Raw genomic sequence first — 21,647 nt, 5'->3', positions numbered from 1 at the left:
CTTTTTCTGAGTTGTCATTTCTACCCCCAGAAATAAAGTCAGCACTTACCTCATCTTCTGCCTGGCAGCAAGGCAGTTTCCAGGTTTGAGAGGTCCTCTTCCTCCCATGGACCTGCAAGTAAACGAAAGTCCTGAGTAAATATCCCTCAGGTTTTCAGTGTAAGGGCAACATCAGTATATGGGAGGCACAGTGAGAATGTCCCACAAGTTCCCATTGCTCTAAAGCCACCAAAGCTCTACTGTAGAGACTGATATGGACTACGGCTACACCATAGAACAAAGCAGCACTCTCTGGCACTACTTTAAAAATAATAAACTCTTGATTGAAGAATCTAATCTAACACCTCACTTTACCTCTTCCTATCACTAACGTAGGCAAAGAGAATGACTGGGGTGGGAGGGAAGGGATGAGCTATTTAACAGCTTTGCTGTGGTGCTCTTTGCCACCTCCTGCTGACCAGGAGGTGAATATCCCATTAGTAATTAAGATGATCTGTGGACTCGTGTCATAAAAAAAAAATCAACCACAAACTTACTTCACCACCTCCATAGAAGGAAAAGTTTGTAAAACTGAATTATGGGTGTGGTGAGGGGTGTATTTATAGGCATTTTGAGGTTTGGGAAACTTTGCCCCTCCTGGTAGGATTGTATATCCCATACGTCACTAGCTCATGGACTCTTGCCAATTACATGAAAGAAATATACATAGACCTGAATAATGGCAAATATAAACAAACACATATATTTAAAACTTTACAATATAATATAAAGCGCCAAACATAGCCGAGAGTCTTACAAAAACGAAATTTATGCTTACCTGACAAATTTCTCTTTGACAGGGTGAGTCCACGGATTATCAGTAATTACTATTGGGAATATCACTCCTGGCCAGCAGGATACGGCAAAGAGCATCACAGCAAAGCTGTTAAGTATCACCTTCCTTTCCTCAAACCCCAGTCATTCAACCGAAGGAAAAGGAGAGCAACAAGGTGCAGAGGTGCTTGAGGTTTACAAAACAAAAGACTGTCTGAACAAAAATAGAGTGGGCCGTGGAAAATTTAGTTTTCTTTCTAATGACGCGGCGAGTCCACGGATCATCAGTAATTACTATTGGGAATCAATACCCAAGCTAAAGGACAGATGATTAGGGAGGGACAAGACAGGGAACCTAAACAGAAGGCAACACTGCTTGAAGAACCTGTCTCCCAAAAGCAGCCTCAGACGAGGCTAAAGTGACAAACTTATAAAACCTTGAAAAAGAGTGGAAAGCACCAAGTTGTAGCCTTGCAAATCTGTTCCACAGAAGCTTCATTTTTGAATGCCCAGGAAGAGGAAACAGCCCTCGTAGAATGAGCCGTGATTCTCTCAGGAGGCTGCTGTCCAGCAGTTTCATAGGCTAAACTAATTATACTCCTCAGCCACAGAGAGATTTAGCCGTAGCTTTCTGACCCTTGTGCTTCCCAGAGAAAATGACAAACAAGGCAGAGGACTGGCGAAAATCCGTAGTCGCCTGCAAATTGTATTTCAACGCACGTACCACATCCAGGTTGTGAAACAAACGCTCTTTATGTGAAAATGGGTTAGGAAACAAAGAAGGAACAACAATTTCTCTGTTAATGGTCCTATCTGAAACCACTTTAGGAAGGAAACCTAACTCAGTACACAGAACCACCTTATCGGAATGAAATATAAGGTAAGGGGATTCACACTGCAATGCTGAGACTTCAGAAACTCTTCTAGCAGAAGAAAATGCAACCAGAAACAAAACTTTAAGATAACATCTTAATATCTAAGGAATGCATAGGCTCAAACGGAGCCTGCTGAAGAACTCTAAGAACAAGATGTTCCTGAGACAACCACCATGGAAGAGAATTAGTCGCCTGATCCAGTTCTCATCGCGGAGACAGGTCTGCATAATCCCCGTTCCATTGACTAAGCATGCATAACTGCAGAGGTCTGAGATGGAACCGAGCAAACGGCGTGATGTCCAGTGCAGACACTATCAGACCAATTACCTCCATACATTGGGCCACTGACGGTCGAAGAGAGGACTGAAGGGCAAGAAAAATTTTCATTGATCGTGAATCTTATTGTTCCCAAGAACACCACCTTTGTAGCTGGAATTAAGGAACTCCTTCCTAAACTCACCTTCCATCTGTGAGAGTGCAGAAAAGAACATTTCCGTGTGGGAGCTTGCTTGTTGAAAAGAAGGCGCCTGAACGAGAATGTTGTTCAGATAAGGTGCCACTGCAATACCCTGCAACCGGAGCACCACCAATAGCGCTCCCAAAACCTTTGAGAAGATCCTTGGAGCTGTGGCAAGGCCAAATGGAAGAGCCACAAACTGAAGGTGTTTGACTAGAAATGCGAACCTTAGAAACTTGTGATGGTCCCTGTGGATGGAAATGTGCAGGTACGCATCCTTTGAAATCTCCTGTTATGAATTGACCCTCTTGTACCAAGGGAAAAATGGAACTAATCATTTCCATCTTGAAGAATCGTACTCTGAGAAACTTGTTTAGACTCTAGGTCTAAAATTGGTCTGAAAGTTCCCTCTTTTTTAGGAACCACAAACAGATTGGAGTACAATCCCAGACCCTGTTCCTGCATTGGAACAGGAACTATCACTCCCATATCAAATAGATCCCAGAGACAATGTAAGAATGCCCCTCTTTATCTGGTCTACAGATAATCTTGAAAGGAGGAACCTGCCCCTGGGAGGAAAGGTCTTGAACTCTAGTTTGTATCCCTGGGACACCATGTCCACCGCCCAGGGATCCGGAACTTCCCAAACCCAGGCTTGAGCAAAGAGAGAGTCTGCCCCCAACAAGATCCGCTCCCGGATCGGGGGCAGACCCTTCATGCTGACTTTGAATCACTAACGGGCTTCATAGATTGCTTTCCCTTGTTTCAAGACTGATTAAACTTCCAGGAAGACTTTGACTGTTCCTGTTTGGAAGAGGGAGGGGAAGGCTTACCTTTAAAGTTTCGAAAGGAACGAAAATTACTCTGACGTCCTTTGTTTATTGCTCATCCTGAGGGAGGAAGTATCCCTTTCCTCCCGTTATATCCGAAATGATTTTGGCCAAGCCCAGCCAAAACAAGGTCTTATCCTTGTAGGGAATCGCCAAAAGCTTAGACTTAGATGACACATCCGCAGACCAGTACTTTAACCATGAGGCTCTGCGGGCCAGAAAAGCAAAGCCAGAAATCTTTGCTCCCAATTTAATGATTTGTAGGGAAGCATCAGTGATAAAGGAATTGGCCAACTTAAGAGCCTTGATCCTGTCCTGGATCTCTTCAAGGGGAGTATCGGTCTGAATAGATTCAGACAACGGATCAAACCGGTAAGCTGCCGCGCTAGTGACAGTAGCAATACACACCACAGGTTGACATTGCAAACCCTGGTGTACATACATCTTTTTAAGTAACCCTTCCAACTTCTTATCATTAAAAGAACAGCTATCCTCTATGGTAATAGTGGTTCTCTTAGCCAATGTGGAAATTGCCCCTTCTACCTTAGGGACCGTTTGCCAAGACTCCTTGATAGTCAGCTATTGGAAACATCTTCATAAAAATTGGGGAAGGAGAAAAAGGATTACCAGGTCTCTCCCATTCCCGTGCGATAATCTCTGTAGCCCAGTCAGGAACAGGAAAAACCTCCACGGCGGAAGGAACATCAAAGTATTTGTTTAGCTTACTAGACTTCTTAGGATTGACTGACAGTCGTGTCGGAGTCATCCAAGGTGGCCAAAACCTCCTTAAATAACAAACGGAGGTGTTCTAGCTTAAATCTGAAGGATACAACTTCAGCATCCGAAAAAGGAATTACACTGTCTGAGATTTCACCCTCCGATGCTCCCGAAGTATCTTCCTCCTCAGACTTCTGGGAGGGAACATTCGGAATAGCCACTACTGTCAGAAACCTTACCGATTCTTTACATTTCCTCTTGCGCTTTCCCTGTAGCATGGGAAAAGCAGACAGCGCATCAGTTACCGCCGAGGATATGTGGGTAGCAATGTCTTGCAAGGTAACTCCAACCGGAGTGTGAGAGGAAACGCAGGGCACTGAATGTGTAGACAAGGTTTGGGACACTTGAAGAGAAAGCTGCGGCATATCTTGAACAGGAGACCCCTGAACTGCATTCGCCTTAGATAATGATGGCTCAGAATCAAAAAGTCTATCCCTGTAATGCAATGTTCTCTCAATACATGAGGAACAAAAAGGGATTGGTGGTTCCACATTAGCATCAAAACACAAACTACAAGTAACATTTTGCAGGGCCACTTGGTCTGGTCCATCTTTACCCAATAAATGAAGAATCAAAAAAATACTTTTATTTAACTTTGAAATTTATTGTCAAAAAAACTTTACTGTCCCTTTAAATTTTAAAGTTACTGTTTAAACAGCAGAGCAGCTGCTCTATAGAAACCCAGACAGCCGCTACACCTCAGCAAGCTCTGCTGAGGTGCCTACCTGTCCTGCTAGTTGCCGGAGTCAATAGTAGTTAATTACCCAGACTCAATCCAGAGCTGCTCCAACCGGCTATCAAGTGATCGCTTACACAGTCTTCTGAGAATGCAGAACCGCAACAAAATAACTTTACCCTTCCGGCACTCAGGAAGTGATCCGGAAAAAGTGCGCAAATTCTCTTGCCGCCTCAGAAAGAGCCCGCCCATCATGGGCGTACCTAAAACTTTGCGGCCAGCATTAACCTCCTTTGTCGAAAGTAAAGCCGTCGACAGTAACACCAAGTAAAAAAACACTACCGATGTCATCCACCCTGTCCAGAACACACCGGAAGCAAAACACTGACCTTATCAACAAATGATTCCTCTCATCCCCAGTGCCTGCACAAACTGCCTCACATTATCTTATTAACCCATAATAGAATTAAATGTATTTAACGTCCCAAACAGAACTGTTAAAGTGCCAATATTTTCCCGTCTTTTTAAGAAAAATTACATTTGGCACTTACCTCAATGTAAATCTGCCTGGCAGCAGGACAGCTCACTAGATTTGAGAGGCATCTCCCTCACATGGACCTGTGGAAAAAAAGAAAGACCGAGTAATCTTACTCAGGCTTTCAAGTTAGGGCAGCAACAAACTGTTTGAGAGGCGCAGTGGGAATTATACCCCACAAGTTCCAAATTGCTTAAAAGCCACCACTGCTCTACTGAAGAGACTGATGTGGACTACGGCTAGACCCCAGAAAAGATCAAGGCAAACCCTGCTCTGAAAGAAATTTCTTCAATCAAGAGTTTATTATTTTAGACACCTAAACTTTACCAACTCCTTGCAACGCAGGCAAAGAGAATAACTGGGGTTTGAGGGAAGGGAGGTGATACTTAACAGCTTTGCTGTGGTGCTCTTTGCCTCCTCCTGCTGGTTAGGAGTGATATTCCCAATAGTAATTACTGATGATCCGAGGACTAACAGGGTCATTAGAAAGAAATGGTATAGGAGTATAACGCTGATCTGAAAAGGGAGGCGGGGATGAATCCCTGCGACCGATGAGAGCCTTTGAATAGATTTCCCATGGGTGAAACCATAAAATCAATAAGCAATACTCCCTTTACATCCCTCTGACAAACACTGTACTCTGAGAGGAATTGTGCTTGATTTCTTTTGTGATAGGTGCTTCTAAGCATTTTGACGCCCAACTTACTTCACCACCTCCATAGGAGGCAAAGTTTGATAAAACTGAGGTGTGTGTGGTGGGATGTGTATTTATAGGCATTTTGAGGTTTGAGAAACTTTGCCCCCTCCTGGTAGGAATGTATATCCCATACGTCACTAGCTCATGGACTCTTGCCACTTACACTAAAGAAAACTATGTAAACAAGCTGCAGCAATCGACTTTCCTAGGGTTATTTGGAAGAGATGTGCAATACATTTTTTCCTTTTCTATTGCCCTGAGTTTCGACCATTGTGTTACAGACAGTGATAAGGAGGCCTTAATATAGAGAGACAGAAGATTAGGTGGTCTGCTATTTCTGCAAGCTCAGCCCTTTTATACAATCATGTTCTTAAAAACAGACAAACAACAAAACTAATTTCATATACAAAAAACATAATTTATGTAAGAACTTACCTGATAAATTAATTTCTTTCATATTAGCAAGAGTCCATGAGCTAGTGACGTATGGGATATACATTCCTACCAGGAGGGGCAAAGTTTCCCAAACCTCAAAATGCCTATAAATACACCCCTCACCACACCCACAATTCAGTTTAACGAATAGCCAAGAAGTGGGGTGATAAAAAAGTGCGAAAGCATATAAAAACAGAATTTATGTTTACCTGATAAATTACTTTCTCCAACGGTGTGTCCGGTCCACGGCGTCATCCTTACTTGTGGGATATTCTCCTCCCCAACAGGAAATGGCAAAGAGCCCAGCAAAGCTGGTCACATGATCCCTCCTAGGCTCCGCCTTCCCCAGTCATTCGACCGACGTAAAGGAGGAATATTTGCATAGGAGAAATCATATGATACCGTGGTGACTGTAGTTAAAGAAAATAAATTATCAGACCTGATTAAAAAAACCAGGGCGGGCCGTGGACCGGACACACCGTTGGAGAAAGTAATTTATCAGGTAAACAAAAATTCTGTTTTCTCCAACATAGGTGTGTCCGGTCCACGGCGTCATCCTTACTTGTGGGAACCAATACCAAAGCTTTAGGACACGGATGAAGGGAGGGAGCAAATCAGGTCACCTAGATGGAAGGCACCACGGCTTGCAAAACCTTTCTCCCAAAAATAGCCTCAGAAGAAGCAAAAGTATCAAATTTGTAAAATTTAGTAAAAGTGTGCAGTGAAGACCAAGTCGCTGCCTTACATATCTGATCAACAGAAGCCTCGTTCTTGAAGGCCCATGTGGAAGCCACAGCCCTAGTGGAATGAGCTGTGATTCTTTCAGGAGGCTGCCGTCCGGCAGTCTCGTAAGCCAATCTGATGCTTTTAAGCCAAAAAGAGAGAGAGGTAGAAGTTGCTTTTTGACCTCTCCTTTTACCAGAATAAACAACAAACAAGGAAGATGTTTGTCTAAAATCCTTTGTAGCATCTAAATAGAATTTTAGAGCACGAACTACATCCAAATTGTGCAACAAACATTCCTTCTTTGAAACTGGATTCGGACACAAAGAAGGCACGACTATCTCCTGGTTAATGTTTTTGTTAGAAACAACTTTCGGAAGAAAACCAGGTTTAGTACGCAAAACCACCTTATCTGCATGGAACACCAGATAAGGGGGAGAACACTGCAGAGCAGATAATTCTGAAACTCTTCTAGCAGAAGAAATTGCAACCAAAAACAAAACTTTCCAAGATAATAACTTAATATCAACGGAATGTAAGGGTTCAAACGGAACCCCCTGAAGAACTGAAAGAACTAAATTGAGACTCCAAGGAGGAGTCAAAGGTTTGTAAACAGGCTTGATTCTAACCAGAGCCTGAACAAAGGCTTGAACATCTGGCACAGCTGCCAGCTTTTTGTGAAGTAACACAGACAAGGCAGAAATCTGTCCCTTCAAAGAACTTGCAGATAATCCTTTCTCCAAACCTTCTTGAAGAAAGGATAGAATCTTAGGAATTTTTATCTTGTCCCAAGGGAATCCTTTAGATTCACACCAACAGATATATTTTTTCCATATTTTGTGGTAGATTTTTCTAGTTACAGGCTTTCTGGCCTGAACAAGAGTATCAATGACAGAATCTGAGAACCCTCGCTTTGATAAGATCAAGCGTTCAATCTCCAAGCAGTCAGTTGGAGTGAGACCAGATTCGGATGTTCGAACGGACCTTGAACAAGAAGGTCTCGTCTCAAAGGTAGCTTCCATGGTGGAGCCGATGACATATTCACCAGGTCTGCATACCAAGTCCTGCGTGGCCACGCAGGAGCTATCAAGATCACCGATGCCCTCTCCTGATTGATCCTGGCTACCAGCCTGGGGATGAGAGGAAACGGTGGGAATACATAAGCTAGTTTGAAGGTCCAAGGTGCTACTAGTGCATCTACTAGAGTCGCCTTGGGATCCCTGGATCTGGACCCGTAGCAAGGAACCTTGAAGTTCTGACGAGAGGCCATCAGATCCATGTCTGGAATGCCCCACAATTGAGTAATTTGGGCAAAGATTTCCGGATGGAGTTCCCACTCCCCCGGATGAAATGTCTGACGACTCAGAAAATCCGCTTCCCAATTTTCCACTCCTGGGATGTGGATTGCCGACAAGTGGCAGGAGTGAGTCTCCGCCCATTGAATGATTTTGGTCACTTCTTCCATCGCCAGGGAACTCCTTGTTCCCCCCTGATGGTTGATGTACGCAACAGTCGTCATGTTGTCTGATTGAAACCGTATGAATTTGGCCTTTGCTAGCTGAGGCCAAGCCTTGAGAGCATTGAATATCGCTCTCAGTTCCAGAATATTTATCGGGAGAAGAGATTCTTCCCGAGACCAAAGACCCTGAGCTTTCAGGGGTCCCCAGACCGCGCCCCAGCCCACCAGACTGGCGTCGGTCGTGACAATGACCCACTCTGGTCTGCGGAAGCTCATCCCCTGTGACAGGTTGTCCAGGGACAGCCACCAACGGAGTGAATCTCTGGTCCTCTGATCTACTTGTATCATCGGAGACAAGTCTGTATAATCCCCATTCCACTGACTGAGCATGCACAGTTGTAATGGTCTTAGATGAATTCGCGCAAAAGGAACTATGTCCATTGCCGCTACCATCAAACCTATTACTTCCATGCACTGCGCTATGGAAGGAAGAGGAACAGAATGAAGTATTTGACAAGAGTTTAGAAGTTTTGATTTTCTGGCCTCTGTCAGAAAAATCCTCATTTCTAAGGAGTCTATTATTGTTCCCAAGAAGGGAACCCTTGTTGACGGAGATAGAGAACTTTTTTCTATGTTCACTTTCCACCCGTGAGATCTGAGAAAGGCCAGGACAATGTCCGTGTGAGCCTTTGCTTGTGGAAGGGACGACGCTTGAATCAGTATGTCGTCCAAGTAAGGTACTACTGCAATGCCCCTTGGTCTTAGCACCGCTAGAAGGGACCCTAGTACCTTTGTGAAAATTCTTGGAGCAGTGGCTAATCCGAACGGAAGTGCCACAAACTGGTAATGCTTGTCCAGAAATGCGAACCTTAGGAACCGATGATGTTCCTTGTGGATAGGAATATGTAGATACGCATCCTTTAAATCCACCGTGGTCATGAATTGACCTTCCTGGATGGAAGGAAGAATTGTTCGAATGGTTTCCATTTTGAACGATGGAACCTTGAGAAACTTGTTTAGGATCTTGAGATCTAAGATTGGTCTGAATGTTCCCTCTTTTTTGGGAACTACGAACAGATTGGAGTAGAACCCCATCCCTTGTTCTCCTAATGGAACAGGATGAATCACTCCCATTTTTAACAGGTCTTCTACACAATGTAAGAATGCCTGTTTTTTTATGTGGTCTGAAGACAATTGAGACCTGTGGAACCTCCCCCTTGGGGGAAGCCCCTTGAATTCCAGAAGATAACCTTGGGAGACTATTTCTAGCGCCCAAGGATCCAGAACATCTCTTGCCCAAGCCTGAGCGAAGAGAGAGAGTCTGCCCCCCACCAGATCCGGTCCCGGATCGGGGGCCAACATCTCATGCTGTCTTGGTAGCAGTGGCAGGTTTCTTGGCCTGCTTACCTTTGTTCCAGCCTTGCATTGGCCTCCAGGCTGGCTTGGCTTGAGAAGTATTACCCTCTTGCTTAGAGGACGTAGCACTTGGGGCTGGTCCGTTTCTGCGAAAGGGACGAAAATTAGGTTTATTTTTGGCATTGAAAGACCTATCCTGAGGAAGGGCGTGGCCCTTGCCCCCAGTGATATCAGAAATAATCTCTTTCAAGTCAGGGCCAAACAGCGTTTTCCCCTTGAAAGGAATGTTAAGCAATTTGTTCTTGGAAGACGCATCCGCTGACCAAGATTTTAGCCAAAGCGCTCTGCGCGCCACAATAGCAAACCCAGAATTTTTCGCCGCTAATCTAGCCAATTGCAAAGTGGCGTCTAGGGTGAAAGAGTTAGCCAATTTGAGAGCATGAATTCTGTCCAAAATCTCCTCATAAGAAGAATCTTTATTGAGCGCCTTTTCTAGTTCATCGAACCAGAAACACGCTGCTGTAGTGACAGGAACAATGCATGAAATTGGTTGTAGAAGGTAACCTTGCTGAACAAACATCTTTTTAAGCAAACCCTCTAATTTTTTATCCATAGGATCTTTGAAAGCACAACTATCTTCTATGGGTATAGTGGTGCGTTTGTTTAGAGTAGAAACCGCCCCCTCGACCTTGGGGACTGTCTGCCATAAGTCCTTTCTGGGGTCGACCATAGGAAACAATTTCTTAAATATAGGGGGAGGGACGAAAGGTATGCCGGGCCTTTCCCATTCTTTGTTTACAATGTCCGCCACCCGCATGGGTATAGGAAAAGCTTCGGGGGGCCCCGGGACCTCTAGGAACTTGTCCATTTTACATAATTTCTCTGGAATGACCAAATTCTCACAATCATCCAGAGTAGATAACACCTCCTTAAGCAGGGCGCGGAGATGTTCCAATTTAAATTTGAATGTAATCACATCAGGTTCAGCTTGTTGAGAAATTTTCCCTGAATCTGAAATTTCTCCCTCAGACAAAACCTCCCTGGCCCCCTCAGACTGGTGTAGGGGCACTTCAGAACCAATATCATCAGCGTCCTCATGCTCTTCAGTATTGTCTAAAACAGAGCAGTCGCGCTTTCGCTGATAAGTGGGCATTTTGGCTAAAATGTTTTTGATAGAATTATCCATTACAGCCGTTAATTGTTGCATAGTAAGGAGTATTGGCGCACTAGATGTACTAGGGGCCTCCTGTGTGGGCAAGACTGGTGTAGACGAAGGAGGGGATGATGCAGTACCATGCTTACTCCCCTCACTTGAGGAATCATCTCGGGCATCATTTTCTCTAAATTTTGTGTCACATAAATCACATCTATTTAAATGAGAAGGAACCTTGGCTTCCCCACATACAGAACACAGTCTATCTGGTAGTTCAGACATGTTAAACAGGCATAAACTTGATAACAAAGTACAAAAAACGTTTTAAAATGAAACCGTTACTGTCACTTTAAATTTTAAACTGAACACACTTTATTACTGCAAATGTGAAAAAGTATGAAGGAATTGCTCAAAATTCACCAAAATTTCACCACACTGTCTTAAAGCCTTAAAAGTATTGCACACCAAATTTGAAACCCCTTTACAGTCCCTGGTATCTGCTTTGCTGAGACCCAACCAAGCCCAAAGGGGAATACGATACCAAATGACGCCTTCAGAAAGTCTTTTCTATGTATCAGAGCTCCTCACACATGCATCTGCATGTCATGCTTCCCAAAAACAAGTGCGCAATAGAGGCGCGAAAATGAGGCTCTGCCTATGATTAGGGAAATCCCCTAGAGAATAAGGTGTCCAATACAGTGCCTGACGGTTATTTTACATAATTCCCAAGAATAAAATAATTCCTCAAAGCTATGAAGTATAAAATATGCTTATATCTCAATCGTTTTAGCCCAGAAAATGTCTACAGTCTTAAAAGCCCTTGTGAAGCCCTTTTTTTCTTATGTAATAAAAATGGCTTACCGGATCCCATAGGGAAAATGACAGCTTCCAGCATTACATCGTCTTGTTAGAAATGTGTCATACCTCAAGCAGCAAAAGTCTGCTCACTGTTTCCCCCAACTGAAGTTAATTACTCTCAACAGTCCTGTGTGGAAACAGCCATCGATTTTAGTAACGGTTGCTAAAATCATTTTCCTCTTACAAACAGAAATCTTCATCTCTTTTCTGTTTCAGAGTAAATAGTACATACCAGCACTATTTTAAAATAAACTCTTGATTGAATAATAAAAACTACAGTTAAACACTAAAAAACTCTAAGCCATCTCCGTGGAGATGTTGCCTGTACAACGGCAAAGAGAATGACTGGGGAAGGCGGAGCCTAGGAGGGATCATGTGACCAGCTTTGCTGGGCTCTTTGCCATTTCCTGTTGGGGAGGAGAATATCCCACAAGTAAGGATGACGCCGTGGACCGGACACACCTATGTTGGAGAAATAAGGAATTGGAATAATTGTGCTTTATACAAAATCATAACCACCACAAAAAAAGGGTGGGCCTCATGGACTCTTGCTAATATGAAAGAAATGAATTTATCAGGTAAGTTCTTACATAAATTATGTTTTCTTTCATGTAATTAGCAAGAGTCCATGAGCTAGTGACGTATGGGATAATGATTACCCAAAATGTGGATCTTTCCACACAAGAGTCACTAGAGAGGGAGGGATAAAATAAAGACAGCCAATTCCTGCTGAAAATAATCCACACCCAAAATATAGTTTAATGAAAAAACATAAGCAGAAGATTCAAACTGAAACCGCTGCCTGAAGTACTTTTCTACCAAAAACTGCTTCAGAAGAAGAAAATACATCAAAATGGTAGAATTTAGTAAAAGTATGCAAAGAGGACCAAGTTGCTGCTTTGCAAATCTGATCAACCGAAGCTTCATTCCTAAACGCCCAGGAAGTAGAAACTGACCTAGTAGAATGAGCTGTAATCCTCTGAGGCGGAGTTTTACCCGACTCAACATAGGCAAGATGAATTAAAGATTTCAACCAAGATGCCAAAGAAATGGCAGAAGCTTTCTGGCCTTTTCTAGCACCGGAAAAAATAACAAATAGACTAGAAGTCTTTCAAAAGGAACAAAACTTTCCAAGAAAGTAATTTAATGTCCAATGAATGCATAGGTTCAAACGGAGGAGCTTGAAGAGCTCCCAGAACCAAATTCAAACTCCAAGGAGGAGAAATTGACTTAATGACAGGTTTTATACGAACCAAAGCTTGTACAAAACAATGAATATCAGGAAGAATAGCAATCTTTCTGTGAAAAAGAACAGAAAGAGCAGAGATTTGACCTTTCAAGGAACTTGCGGACAAACCCTTATCTAAACCATCCTGAAGAAACTGTAAAATTCTCGGTATTCTAAAAGAATGCCAAGAAAAAAGATGAGAAAGACACCAAGAAATATAAGTCTTCCAGACTCTATAATATATCTCTCTAGATACAGATTTACGAGCCTGTAACATAGTATTAATCACAGAGTCAGAGAAACCTCTTTGACCAAGAATCAAGCGTTCAATCTCCATACCTTTAAATTTAAGGATTTGAGATCCTGATGGAAAAAAGGACCTTGAGACAGAAGGTCTAGTCTTAACGGAAGAGTCCACGGTTGGCAAGAGGCCATCCGGACAAGATCCGCATACCAAAACCTGTGAGGCCATGCCGGAGCTACCAGCAGAACAAACTAGCATTCCTTCAGAATCTTGGAGATTACTCTTGGAAGAACTAGAGGCGGAAAGATATAAGCAGGATGATACTTCCAAGGAAGTGATAATGCATCCACTGCCTCCGCCTGAGGATCCCGGGATCTGGACAGATACCTGGGAAGTTTCTTGTTTAGATGAGACGCCATCAGATCTATTTCTGGAAGTTCCCACATTTGAACAATCTGAAGAAATACCTCTGGGTGAAGAGACCATTCGCCCGGATGCAACGTTTGGCGACTGAGATAATCCGCTTCCCAATTGTCTATACCTGGGATATGAACCGCAGAGATTAGACAGGAGCTGGATTCCGCCCAAACCAAAATTTGAGATACTTCTTTCATAGCCAGAGGACTGTGAGTCCCTCCTTGATGATTGATATATGCCACAGTTGTGACATTGTCTGTCTGAAAACAAATGAACGATTCTCTCTTCAGAAGAGGCCAAAACTGAAGAGCTCTGAAAATTGCACGGAGTTCCAAAATATTGATCGGTAATCTCACCTCCTGAGATTCCCAAACTCCTTGTGCCGTCAGAGATCCCCACACAGCTCCCCAACCTGTGAGACTTGCATCTGTTGAAATTACAGTCCAGGTCGGAAGCACAAAAGAAGCCCCCTGAATTAAACGATGGTGATCTGTCCACCACGTTAGAGAGTGTCGAACAATCGGTTTTAAAGATATTAATTGAGATATCTTTGTGTAATCCTTGCACCACTGATTCAGCATACAGAGCTGAAGAGGTCGCATGTGAAAACGAGCAAAGGGGATCGCGTCCGATGCAGCAGTCATAAGACCTAGAATTTCCATGCATAAGGCTACCGAAGGGAATGATTGTGACTGAAGGTTTCGACAAGCTGAAATCAATTTTAGACGTCTCTTGTCTGTTAAAGACAGAGTCATGGACACTGAATCTATCTGGAAACCCAGAAAAGTTACCCTTGTCTGAGGAATCAATGAACTTTTTGGTAAATTGATCCTCCAACCATGATCTTGAAGAAACAACACAAGTCGATTCGTATGAGATTCTGCTAAATGTAAAGACTGAGCAAGTACCAAGATATCGTCCAAATAAGGAAATACCACAATACCCTGTTCTCTGATTACAGACAGAAGGGCACCGAGAACCTTTGTAAAAATTCTTGGAGCTGTAGCTAGGCCAAACGGCAGAGCCACAAACTGGTAATGCTTGTCCAGAAAAGAGAATCTCAGGAACTGATAATGATCTGGATGAATCGGAATATGCAGATATGCATCCTGTAAATCTATTGTGGACATATAATGCCCTTGCTGAACAAAAGGCAAGATAGTCCTTACAGTTACCATCTTGAACGTTGGTATCCTTACATAACGATTCAATATTTTTAGATCCAGAACTGGTCTGAAGGAATTCTCCTTCTTTGGTACAATGAAGAGATTTGACTAAAACCCCATCCCCTGTTCCGGAACTGGAACTGGCATAATTACTCCAGCCAACTCTAGATCTGAAACACAATTCAGAAATGCTTGAGCTTTCACTGGATTTACTGGGACACGGGAAAGAAAAAATCTCTTTGCAGGAGGTCTCATCTTGAAACCAATTCTGTACCCTTCTGAAACAATGTTCTGAATCCAAAGATTGTGAACAGAATTGATCCAAATTTCTTTGAAAAAACGTAACCTGCCCCCTACCAGCTGAGCTGGAATGAGGGCCGCACCTTCATGTGGACTTAGAAACAGGCTTTGCCTTTCTAGCAGGCTTGGATTTATTCCAGACCGGAGATGGTTTCCAAACTGAAACTGCTCCTGAGGATGAAGGATTAGGCTTTTGTTCTTTGTTGAAACGAAAGGAACGAAAACGATTATTAGCCCTGTTTTTACCCTTAGATTTTTTTATCCTGTGGTAAAAAAGTTCCTTTCCCACCAGTAACAGTTGAGATAATAGAATCCAACTGAGAACCAAATAATTTGTTACCCTGGAAAGAAATGGAAAGTAGAGTTGATTTAGAAGCCATATCAGCATTCCAAGTCTTAAGCCATAAAGCTCTTCTAGCTAAAATAGCTAGAGACATAAACCTGACATCAACTCTGATATCAAAAATGGCATCACAGATAAAATTATTAGCATGCTGAAGAATAATAATATCATGAGAATCATGATCTGTTACTTGTTGCGCTAAAGTTTCCAACCAAAAAGTTGAAGCTGCAGCAACATCAGCCAATGATATAGCAGGTCTAAGAAGATTACCTGAACACAGATAAGCTTTTCTTAGAAAGGATTCAATTTTCCTATCTAAAGGATCCTTAAACGAAGTACCATCTGACGTAGGAATAGTAGTACGTTTAGTAAGGGCAGAAATAGCCCCATCAACTTTAGGGATTTTGTCCCAAAATTCTAATCTGTCAGACGGCACAGGATATAATTGCTTAAAACGTTTAGAAGGAGTAAATGAATTACCCAATGTATCCCATTCTTTGGAAATTACTGCAGAAATAGCATTAGGAACAGGAAAAACTTCTGGAATAACCACAGGAGATTTAAATACCTTATCTAAACGTTTAGAATTAGTATCAAGAGGACCAGAATCCTCAATTTCTAAAGCAATTAGTACTTCTTTAAGTAAAGAACGAATAAATTCCATTTTAAATAAATATGAAGATTTATCAGCATCAATCTCTGAGACAGAATCCTCTGAACCAGAAGAGTCATCAGAATCAGAATGATGATGTTCTTTTAAAAATTCATCTGTAGAGAGAAGTTTTAAAAGATTTTTTATGTTTACTAGAAGGAGAAATAACAGACATAGCCTTCTTTATGGATTCAGAAACAAAATCTCTTATGTTATCAGGAACATTCTGCACCTTAGATGTTGAGGGAACTGCAACAGGCAATGGTACATTACTAAAGGAAATATTATCTGCTTTAACAAGTTTGTCATGACAATTAATACAAACAACAGCCGGAGGAATAGCTACCAAAAGTTTACAGCAGATACACTTAGCTTTGGTAGATCCAGCACTAGACAGCGATTTTCCTGTAGTATCTTCTGACTCAGATGCAACGTGAGACATCTTGCAATATGTAAGAGAAAAAACAACATATAAAGCAAAATTGATCAAATTCCTTAAATTTGAGTTTCAGGAATGGGAAAGAATGCCAAAGAACAAGCTTCTAGCAACCAGAAGCAATAAAAAATGAGACTTAAATAATGTGGAGACAAAAGCGACGCCCATATTTTTTAGCGCCAAATAAGACGCCCACATTATTTGGCGCCTAAATGCTTTTGGCGCCAAAAATGACGCCACATCCGGAACGCCGACATTTTTGGCGCAAAATAACGTCAAAAAATGACGCAAAAAAAACGGAAAAGAATTTTTTGCGCCAAAAAAGTCTGCGCCAAGAATGACGCAATAAAATGAAGCATTTTCAGCCCCCGCGAGCCTAACAGCCCATAGGGAAAAAAGAGTCAAATTTTTGAAGGTAAGAAAAAAATGATTAATTCAAGTGCATTATCCCAAATATGAAACTGACTGTCTGAAAAATAAGGAATGTTGAACATTCTGAGTCAAGGCAAATAAATGTTTGAATACATATATTTAGAACTTTATAAACAAAGTGCCCAACCATAGCTTAGAGAGTGTCACAGAAAATAAGATTTACTTACCCCAGGACACTCATCTACATGTTTGTAGAAAGCCAAACCAGTACTGAAACGAGAATCAGCAGAGGTAATGGTATATATAAGAGTATATCGTCGATCTGAAAAGGGAGGTAAGAGATGAATCTCTACGACCGATAACAGAGAACCTATGAAATAGACCCCGTAGAAGGAGATCACTGCATTCAAATAGGCAATACTCTCCTCACATACCTCTGACATTCACTGCACGCTGAGAGGAAAACCGGGCTCCAACTTGCTGCGGAGCGCATATCAACGTAGAATCTAGCACAAACTTACTTCACCACCTCCATCGGAGGCAAAGTTTGTAAAACTGAATTGTGGGTGTGGTGAGGGGTGTATTTATAGGCATTTTGAGGTTTGGGAAACTTTGCCCCTCCTGGTAGGAATGCATATCCCATACGTCACTAGCTCATGGACTCTTGCTAATTACATGAAAGAAATAAATTTAAAGGAACAATTTTTTCATACATTTTATACTCTGCTGCTAGTAGAACAAGCCTTTAACACATTAAGGGTATTCCCAACAGTAATTAATGAATTTGTGGACTCTCCCTGCCATTGGAAAGAAAAACAATTTCACAGTACACAGTTGCTCTAAGCTCACACTATGTGGACAAACACAAGGGACATTCTAGTTATTTCCCCAAAGCAATGCTTATCCCCGGCATTAATTAGTGCGTAGTAGAGCCGTACGCTTACCCCAGTCAGTGTGTAGTACAGCTGTATGCTTATCCCAGGCATGCATTACTGCGTAGAGCCGTACGCTTACCCCAGTCAGTGTGTAGAGCCATACGCTTATCCCAGGCATTAATTACTGCGTAGAGCAGTACGCTTATCCCAGGCAGTGTGTAGTAGAGCCGTACACTTCTCAGGAATTAGTGCGTTGGATAGCCTTATGCTTATCCCAGGCATTGATTAGTACGTAGAATAGGCTTATCCCAGGCATTGATTAGTACGTAGAATAGCATTATGCTTATCCCAGGCATTAATTAGTATGTAGGTTATCCCAGGCATTAATTAGTACGTAGGATAGCCTTATGCTTATCCCAGGCATTAATACGTAGGATAGCCTTATGCTTATCCCAGGCATTAATACGTAGGATAGCCTTATGCTTATCCCAGGCATTAATACGTAGGATAGCCTTATGCTTATCCCAGGCATTAATACGTAGGATAGCCTTATGCTTATCCCAGGCATTAATACGTAGGATAGCCTTATCCTTATCCCAGGCATTAATACGTAGGATAGCCTTATCCTTATCCCAGGCATTAATACGTAGGATAGCCTTATCCTTATCCCAGGCATTAATACGTAGGATAGCCTTATCCTTATCCCAGGCATTAATACGTAGGATAGCCTTATGCTTATCCCAGGCATTAGTACGTAGGACAGCCTTATGCTTATCCCAGGCATTAATTAGTATGTAGGTTATCCCAGGCATTAATTAGTACGTAGGATAGCCTTATGCTTATCCCAGGAATACGTAGGATAGCCTAATGCTTAACCCAGGCACACTTCTGTGCCATTTCCACCTCTAATGGAAGTTTAAGCTATAAATCAACCACCCTGTTAAGTGCTTCTGAAGCTACTTCCCTTCAACTTGAGCGCATGACCCCTTGTTCTGGAATTGTTGTTTTTGTGAAAACACTTTTTTCCTTCTCTACTCAAAACTTACCAGGAAAGGATCAATGACCTAAATCTGTATAGCTTAAATTGTTAGACCATGTAACATTTAGTAGCTCATTTGTACCAATTCCAGTAACTATCCTCGAGATATGGCCTCCAGACCGACACACAAAAGTGAAGATGAGGCTTAACTAGTGATATGTAAAGTGGTGCAAGTTAGACCTCAAGTTGAGCTTTTTAGCACAACAGAAGTTTACGGTTATTTTGAAGGTTATTACCTGGTGTAGATAACTAGCTTGTTGCCCCAGGTTACTGCAGTGTACTAGTGTAATCCGCTAATTAAAATTATTCTACTAGAAGCAAAACACTTGTTATTACGTGTGGCCCATCATGGTATGTTAAGGGACAAGCATTAAAAAGATACAAAGATCAGAGCTCCCAGGCCAGGAAAAACCTCCTTCACAAATGAACAGTCAAAACTCTTTAAAACTCTTCACACAAAAGTATCAAGTATTTTGTGTTTTATTATACGACAACGCGTTCTGTATTAAAAACGATGGAGGTAGGTGTCTGTCCTGGGTGACACCTGTCCTTACCCCCTTGGGCAGTGTGGGGGACTGGAGCAAATAAAATTAAAGACAAACAAAACAAAATATTTCCTTCTGAATTCAGGAAGCAATTTGCTTCCAAGTACAGAGTGAGTTTCTGGCCTTGTTGTAATCCTGAACCCCAAAGGGGGTTAACTCCATTAAGAAGCAGCAGCAGCACCATCTTAAACAGTCCTCAGCGCTGTGCAGTCACAGTGACACCTCATAGGCCAGGAATCCTTGAGACAGAGGTACGCTAATGGTTCTGGTGATGGTCAGCTCTCCTGCCTGCAGACTGTTGCAGGTCATGTGTCCTCCTTAGGTCTTTGCTTCTAGTTGGGAATGTTTGGAGTGGGGTGGATGCTCCGACCTCCTGACCAGAGGAGGAATTTGTTATTGCTGGGCAATCTGCTGGAGAGAAGACGTCATTAGGTAACTTGCAGAGGAAAGAGCAATTAAACAGTCTGGGAGTAGGAAGCTAAGGGATAAGCCCAACAATATCAAAATGGTTATTTACAGGCTGGGGTTGTGGTTCTCCTCCCCTGCTTGCTAGCCGGCTTAGAATATTCCTCTCAGACATTTGTAATCTTACAGCCACGGGAGGGATGCGAGCGATGGTGGCTGGGAGCCGGGTAACATCTGCTTTCATATCACTCAGCAATTCTTCCAACTGCTTCAACACTGGGAAGAATGAGAAAATAAGTCACAAAAACCAGCAGCATTTAACTGAATCCAGAGACTAGACTGACTGTCACTTGTTTCTGCCTCATTGCCTGTGGTATCTACTCACCTTTGTGCAGCACAGCATTTGCTGGCTTGTTCCCTGCCATAGATTCCTTGGAGAGGTGCTGGTGACTCTCCGCCAGGCATTCAACTTCAGCAAATCTGGTGTTCAGAGCCATGGAGGGGTGGGAGGGGTCCTCTGACATGTTGAGGTATGCAGCACGCCTCAACTGCTCCTCTATTACAAGAGCCTGTTCCAGAAGCTACAAGAAACACGTGAAAAAACCTAAGACACGCTATGCAGGGCTAGGAAAGTTCATCTAATCAACTGGACAGACTAGGTTTTACAAAATATTATAAACGCAATTCATCTAATACCTGTGAAGCCAGCAATATCAAACTCCTACAGGCCTTGTAAGGTGCCACACTGAGGGTTCTAGCTAGCATAATAAGGGCACAAGTACTACACTTTATGAATTTGAGGCAGCCAGTGTGGGGGTGTAATTGGGTAATGTACTCAACGTTTCAGGCATTACCATCTAGGTTGTTTTAGCTCATTCTTACAGCAAGGTAAGCCTGAAGCAAGAAGGTTCTATTAGCTCATTATTCTTCATACAGCAAGGTCAGCCTGAAGCAAAAAGGTTCTATTAGCTCATTATTTTTATTCATACAGCAAAGTCAACCTGAAGCAAGTAGGTTCTATTAGCTCATTATTATTATTCTTCATACAGCAAGGTCAGCCTGAAGCAAAAAGGTTCTATTAGCTCATTATTATTATTCATACAGCAAAGTCAACCTGAAGCAAGTAGGTTCTATTAGCTCATTATTATTATTCTTCATACAGCAAGGTCAGCCTGAAGCAAGAAGGTTCTATTAGCTCATTATTATTCATACAGCGAGGTCAGCCTGAAGCAAGGTTCTATTAGCTCATTATTATTCATACAGCAAGGTCAGCCTGAAGCAAGGTTCTATTAGCTCATTATTATTCATACAGCAAGGTCAGCCTGAAGCAAGGTTCTATTAGCTCATTATTATTCATACAGCAAGGTCAGCCTGAAGCAAGGTTCTATTAGCTCATTATTATTCATACAGCAAGGTCAGCCTGAAGCAAGAAGGTTCTATTAGCTCATTATTATTCATACAGCAAGGTCAGCCTGAAGCAAGGTTCTATTAGCTCATTATTATTCATACAGCAAGGTCAGCCTGAAGCAAGGTTCTATTAGCTCATTATTATTCATACAGCAAGGTCAGCCTGAAGCAAGAAGGTTCTATTAGCTCATTATTATTCATACAGCAAGGTCAGCCTGAAGCAAGGTTCTATTAGCTCATTATTATTCATACAGCAAGGTCAGCCTGAAGCAAGAAGGTTCTATTAGCTCATTATTATTATTCTTCATACAGCAACGTCAGCCTGAAGCAAGGTTCTATTAGCTCATTATTCATACAGCAAGGTCAGCCTGAAGCAAGAAGGTTCTATTAGCTCATTATTCATACAGCAAGGTCAGCCTGAAGCAAAAAGGTTCTATTAGCTCATTATTCATACAGCAAGGTCAGCCTGAAGCAAAAAGGTTCTATTAGCTCATTATTCTTCATACAGCAAGGTCAGCCTGAAGCATGAATACACACACACACACACACACACACACACACACACATACCCCAA

At 42.3% G+C, this 21,647-nt stretch overlaps 1 protein-coding gene across 1 annotated transcript in view; it reads right to left on the bottom strand.

Moving 5' to 3' along the window:
• Positions 1-19,178: 19,178 nt before the first annotated feature.
• LOC128640607 (chromodomain-helicase-DNA-binding protein 4) overlaps positions 19,179-21,647 on the bottom strand; it is a 108,344-nt gene continuing 105,875 nt past the window's right edge. The window contains exons 17-19 of the mRNA XM_053693075.1: positions 20,052-20,247; positions 19,779-19,942; positions 19,179-19,672 (exon numbers count right to left, since the gene is read on the bottom strand). Of these exons, the coding sequence (XP_053549050.1) occupies positions 19,655-19,672; positions 19,779-19,942; positions 20,052-20,247 (378 nt within the window). The 3' untranslated portion in view covers positions 19,179-19,654. The remainder of the gene's footprint in view (positions 19,673-19,778; positions 19,943-20,051; positions 20,248-21,647) is intronic.

The sequence above is a fragment of the Bombina bombina genome, chromosome 9 (genome assembly GCF_027579735.1).
Source record: "Bombina bombina isolate aBomBom1 chromosome 9, aBomBom1.pri, whole genome shotgun sequence".
Lineage (NCBI taxonomy): Eukaryota > Metazoa > Chordata > Amphibia > Anura > Bombinatoridae > Bombina > Bombina bombina.
This window is presented reverse-complemented; position numbering and strand designations above follow the sequence as displayed.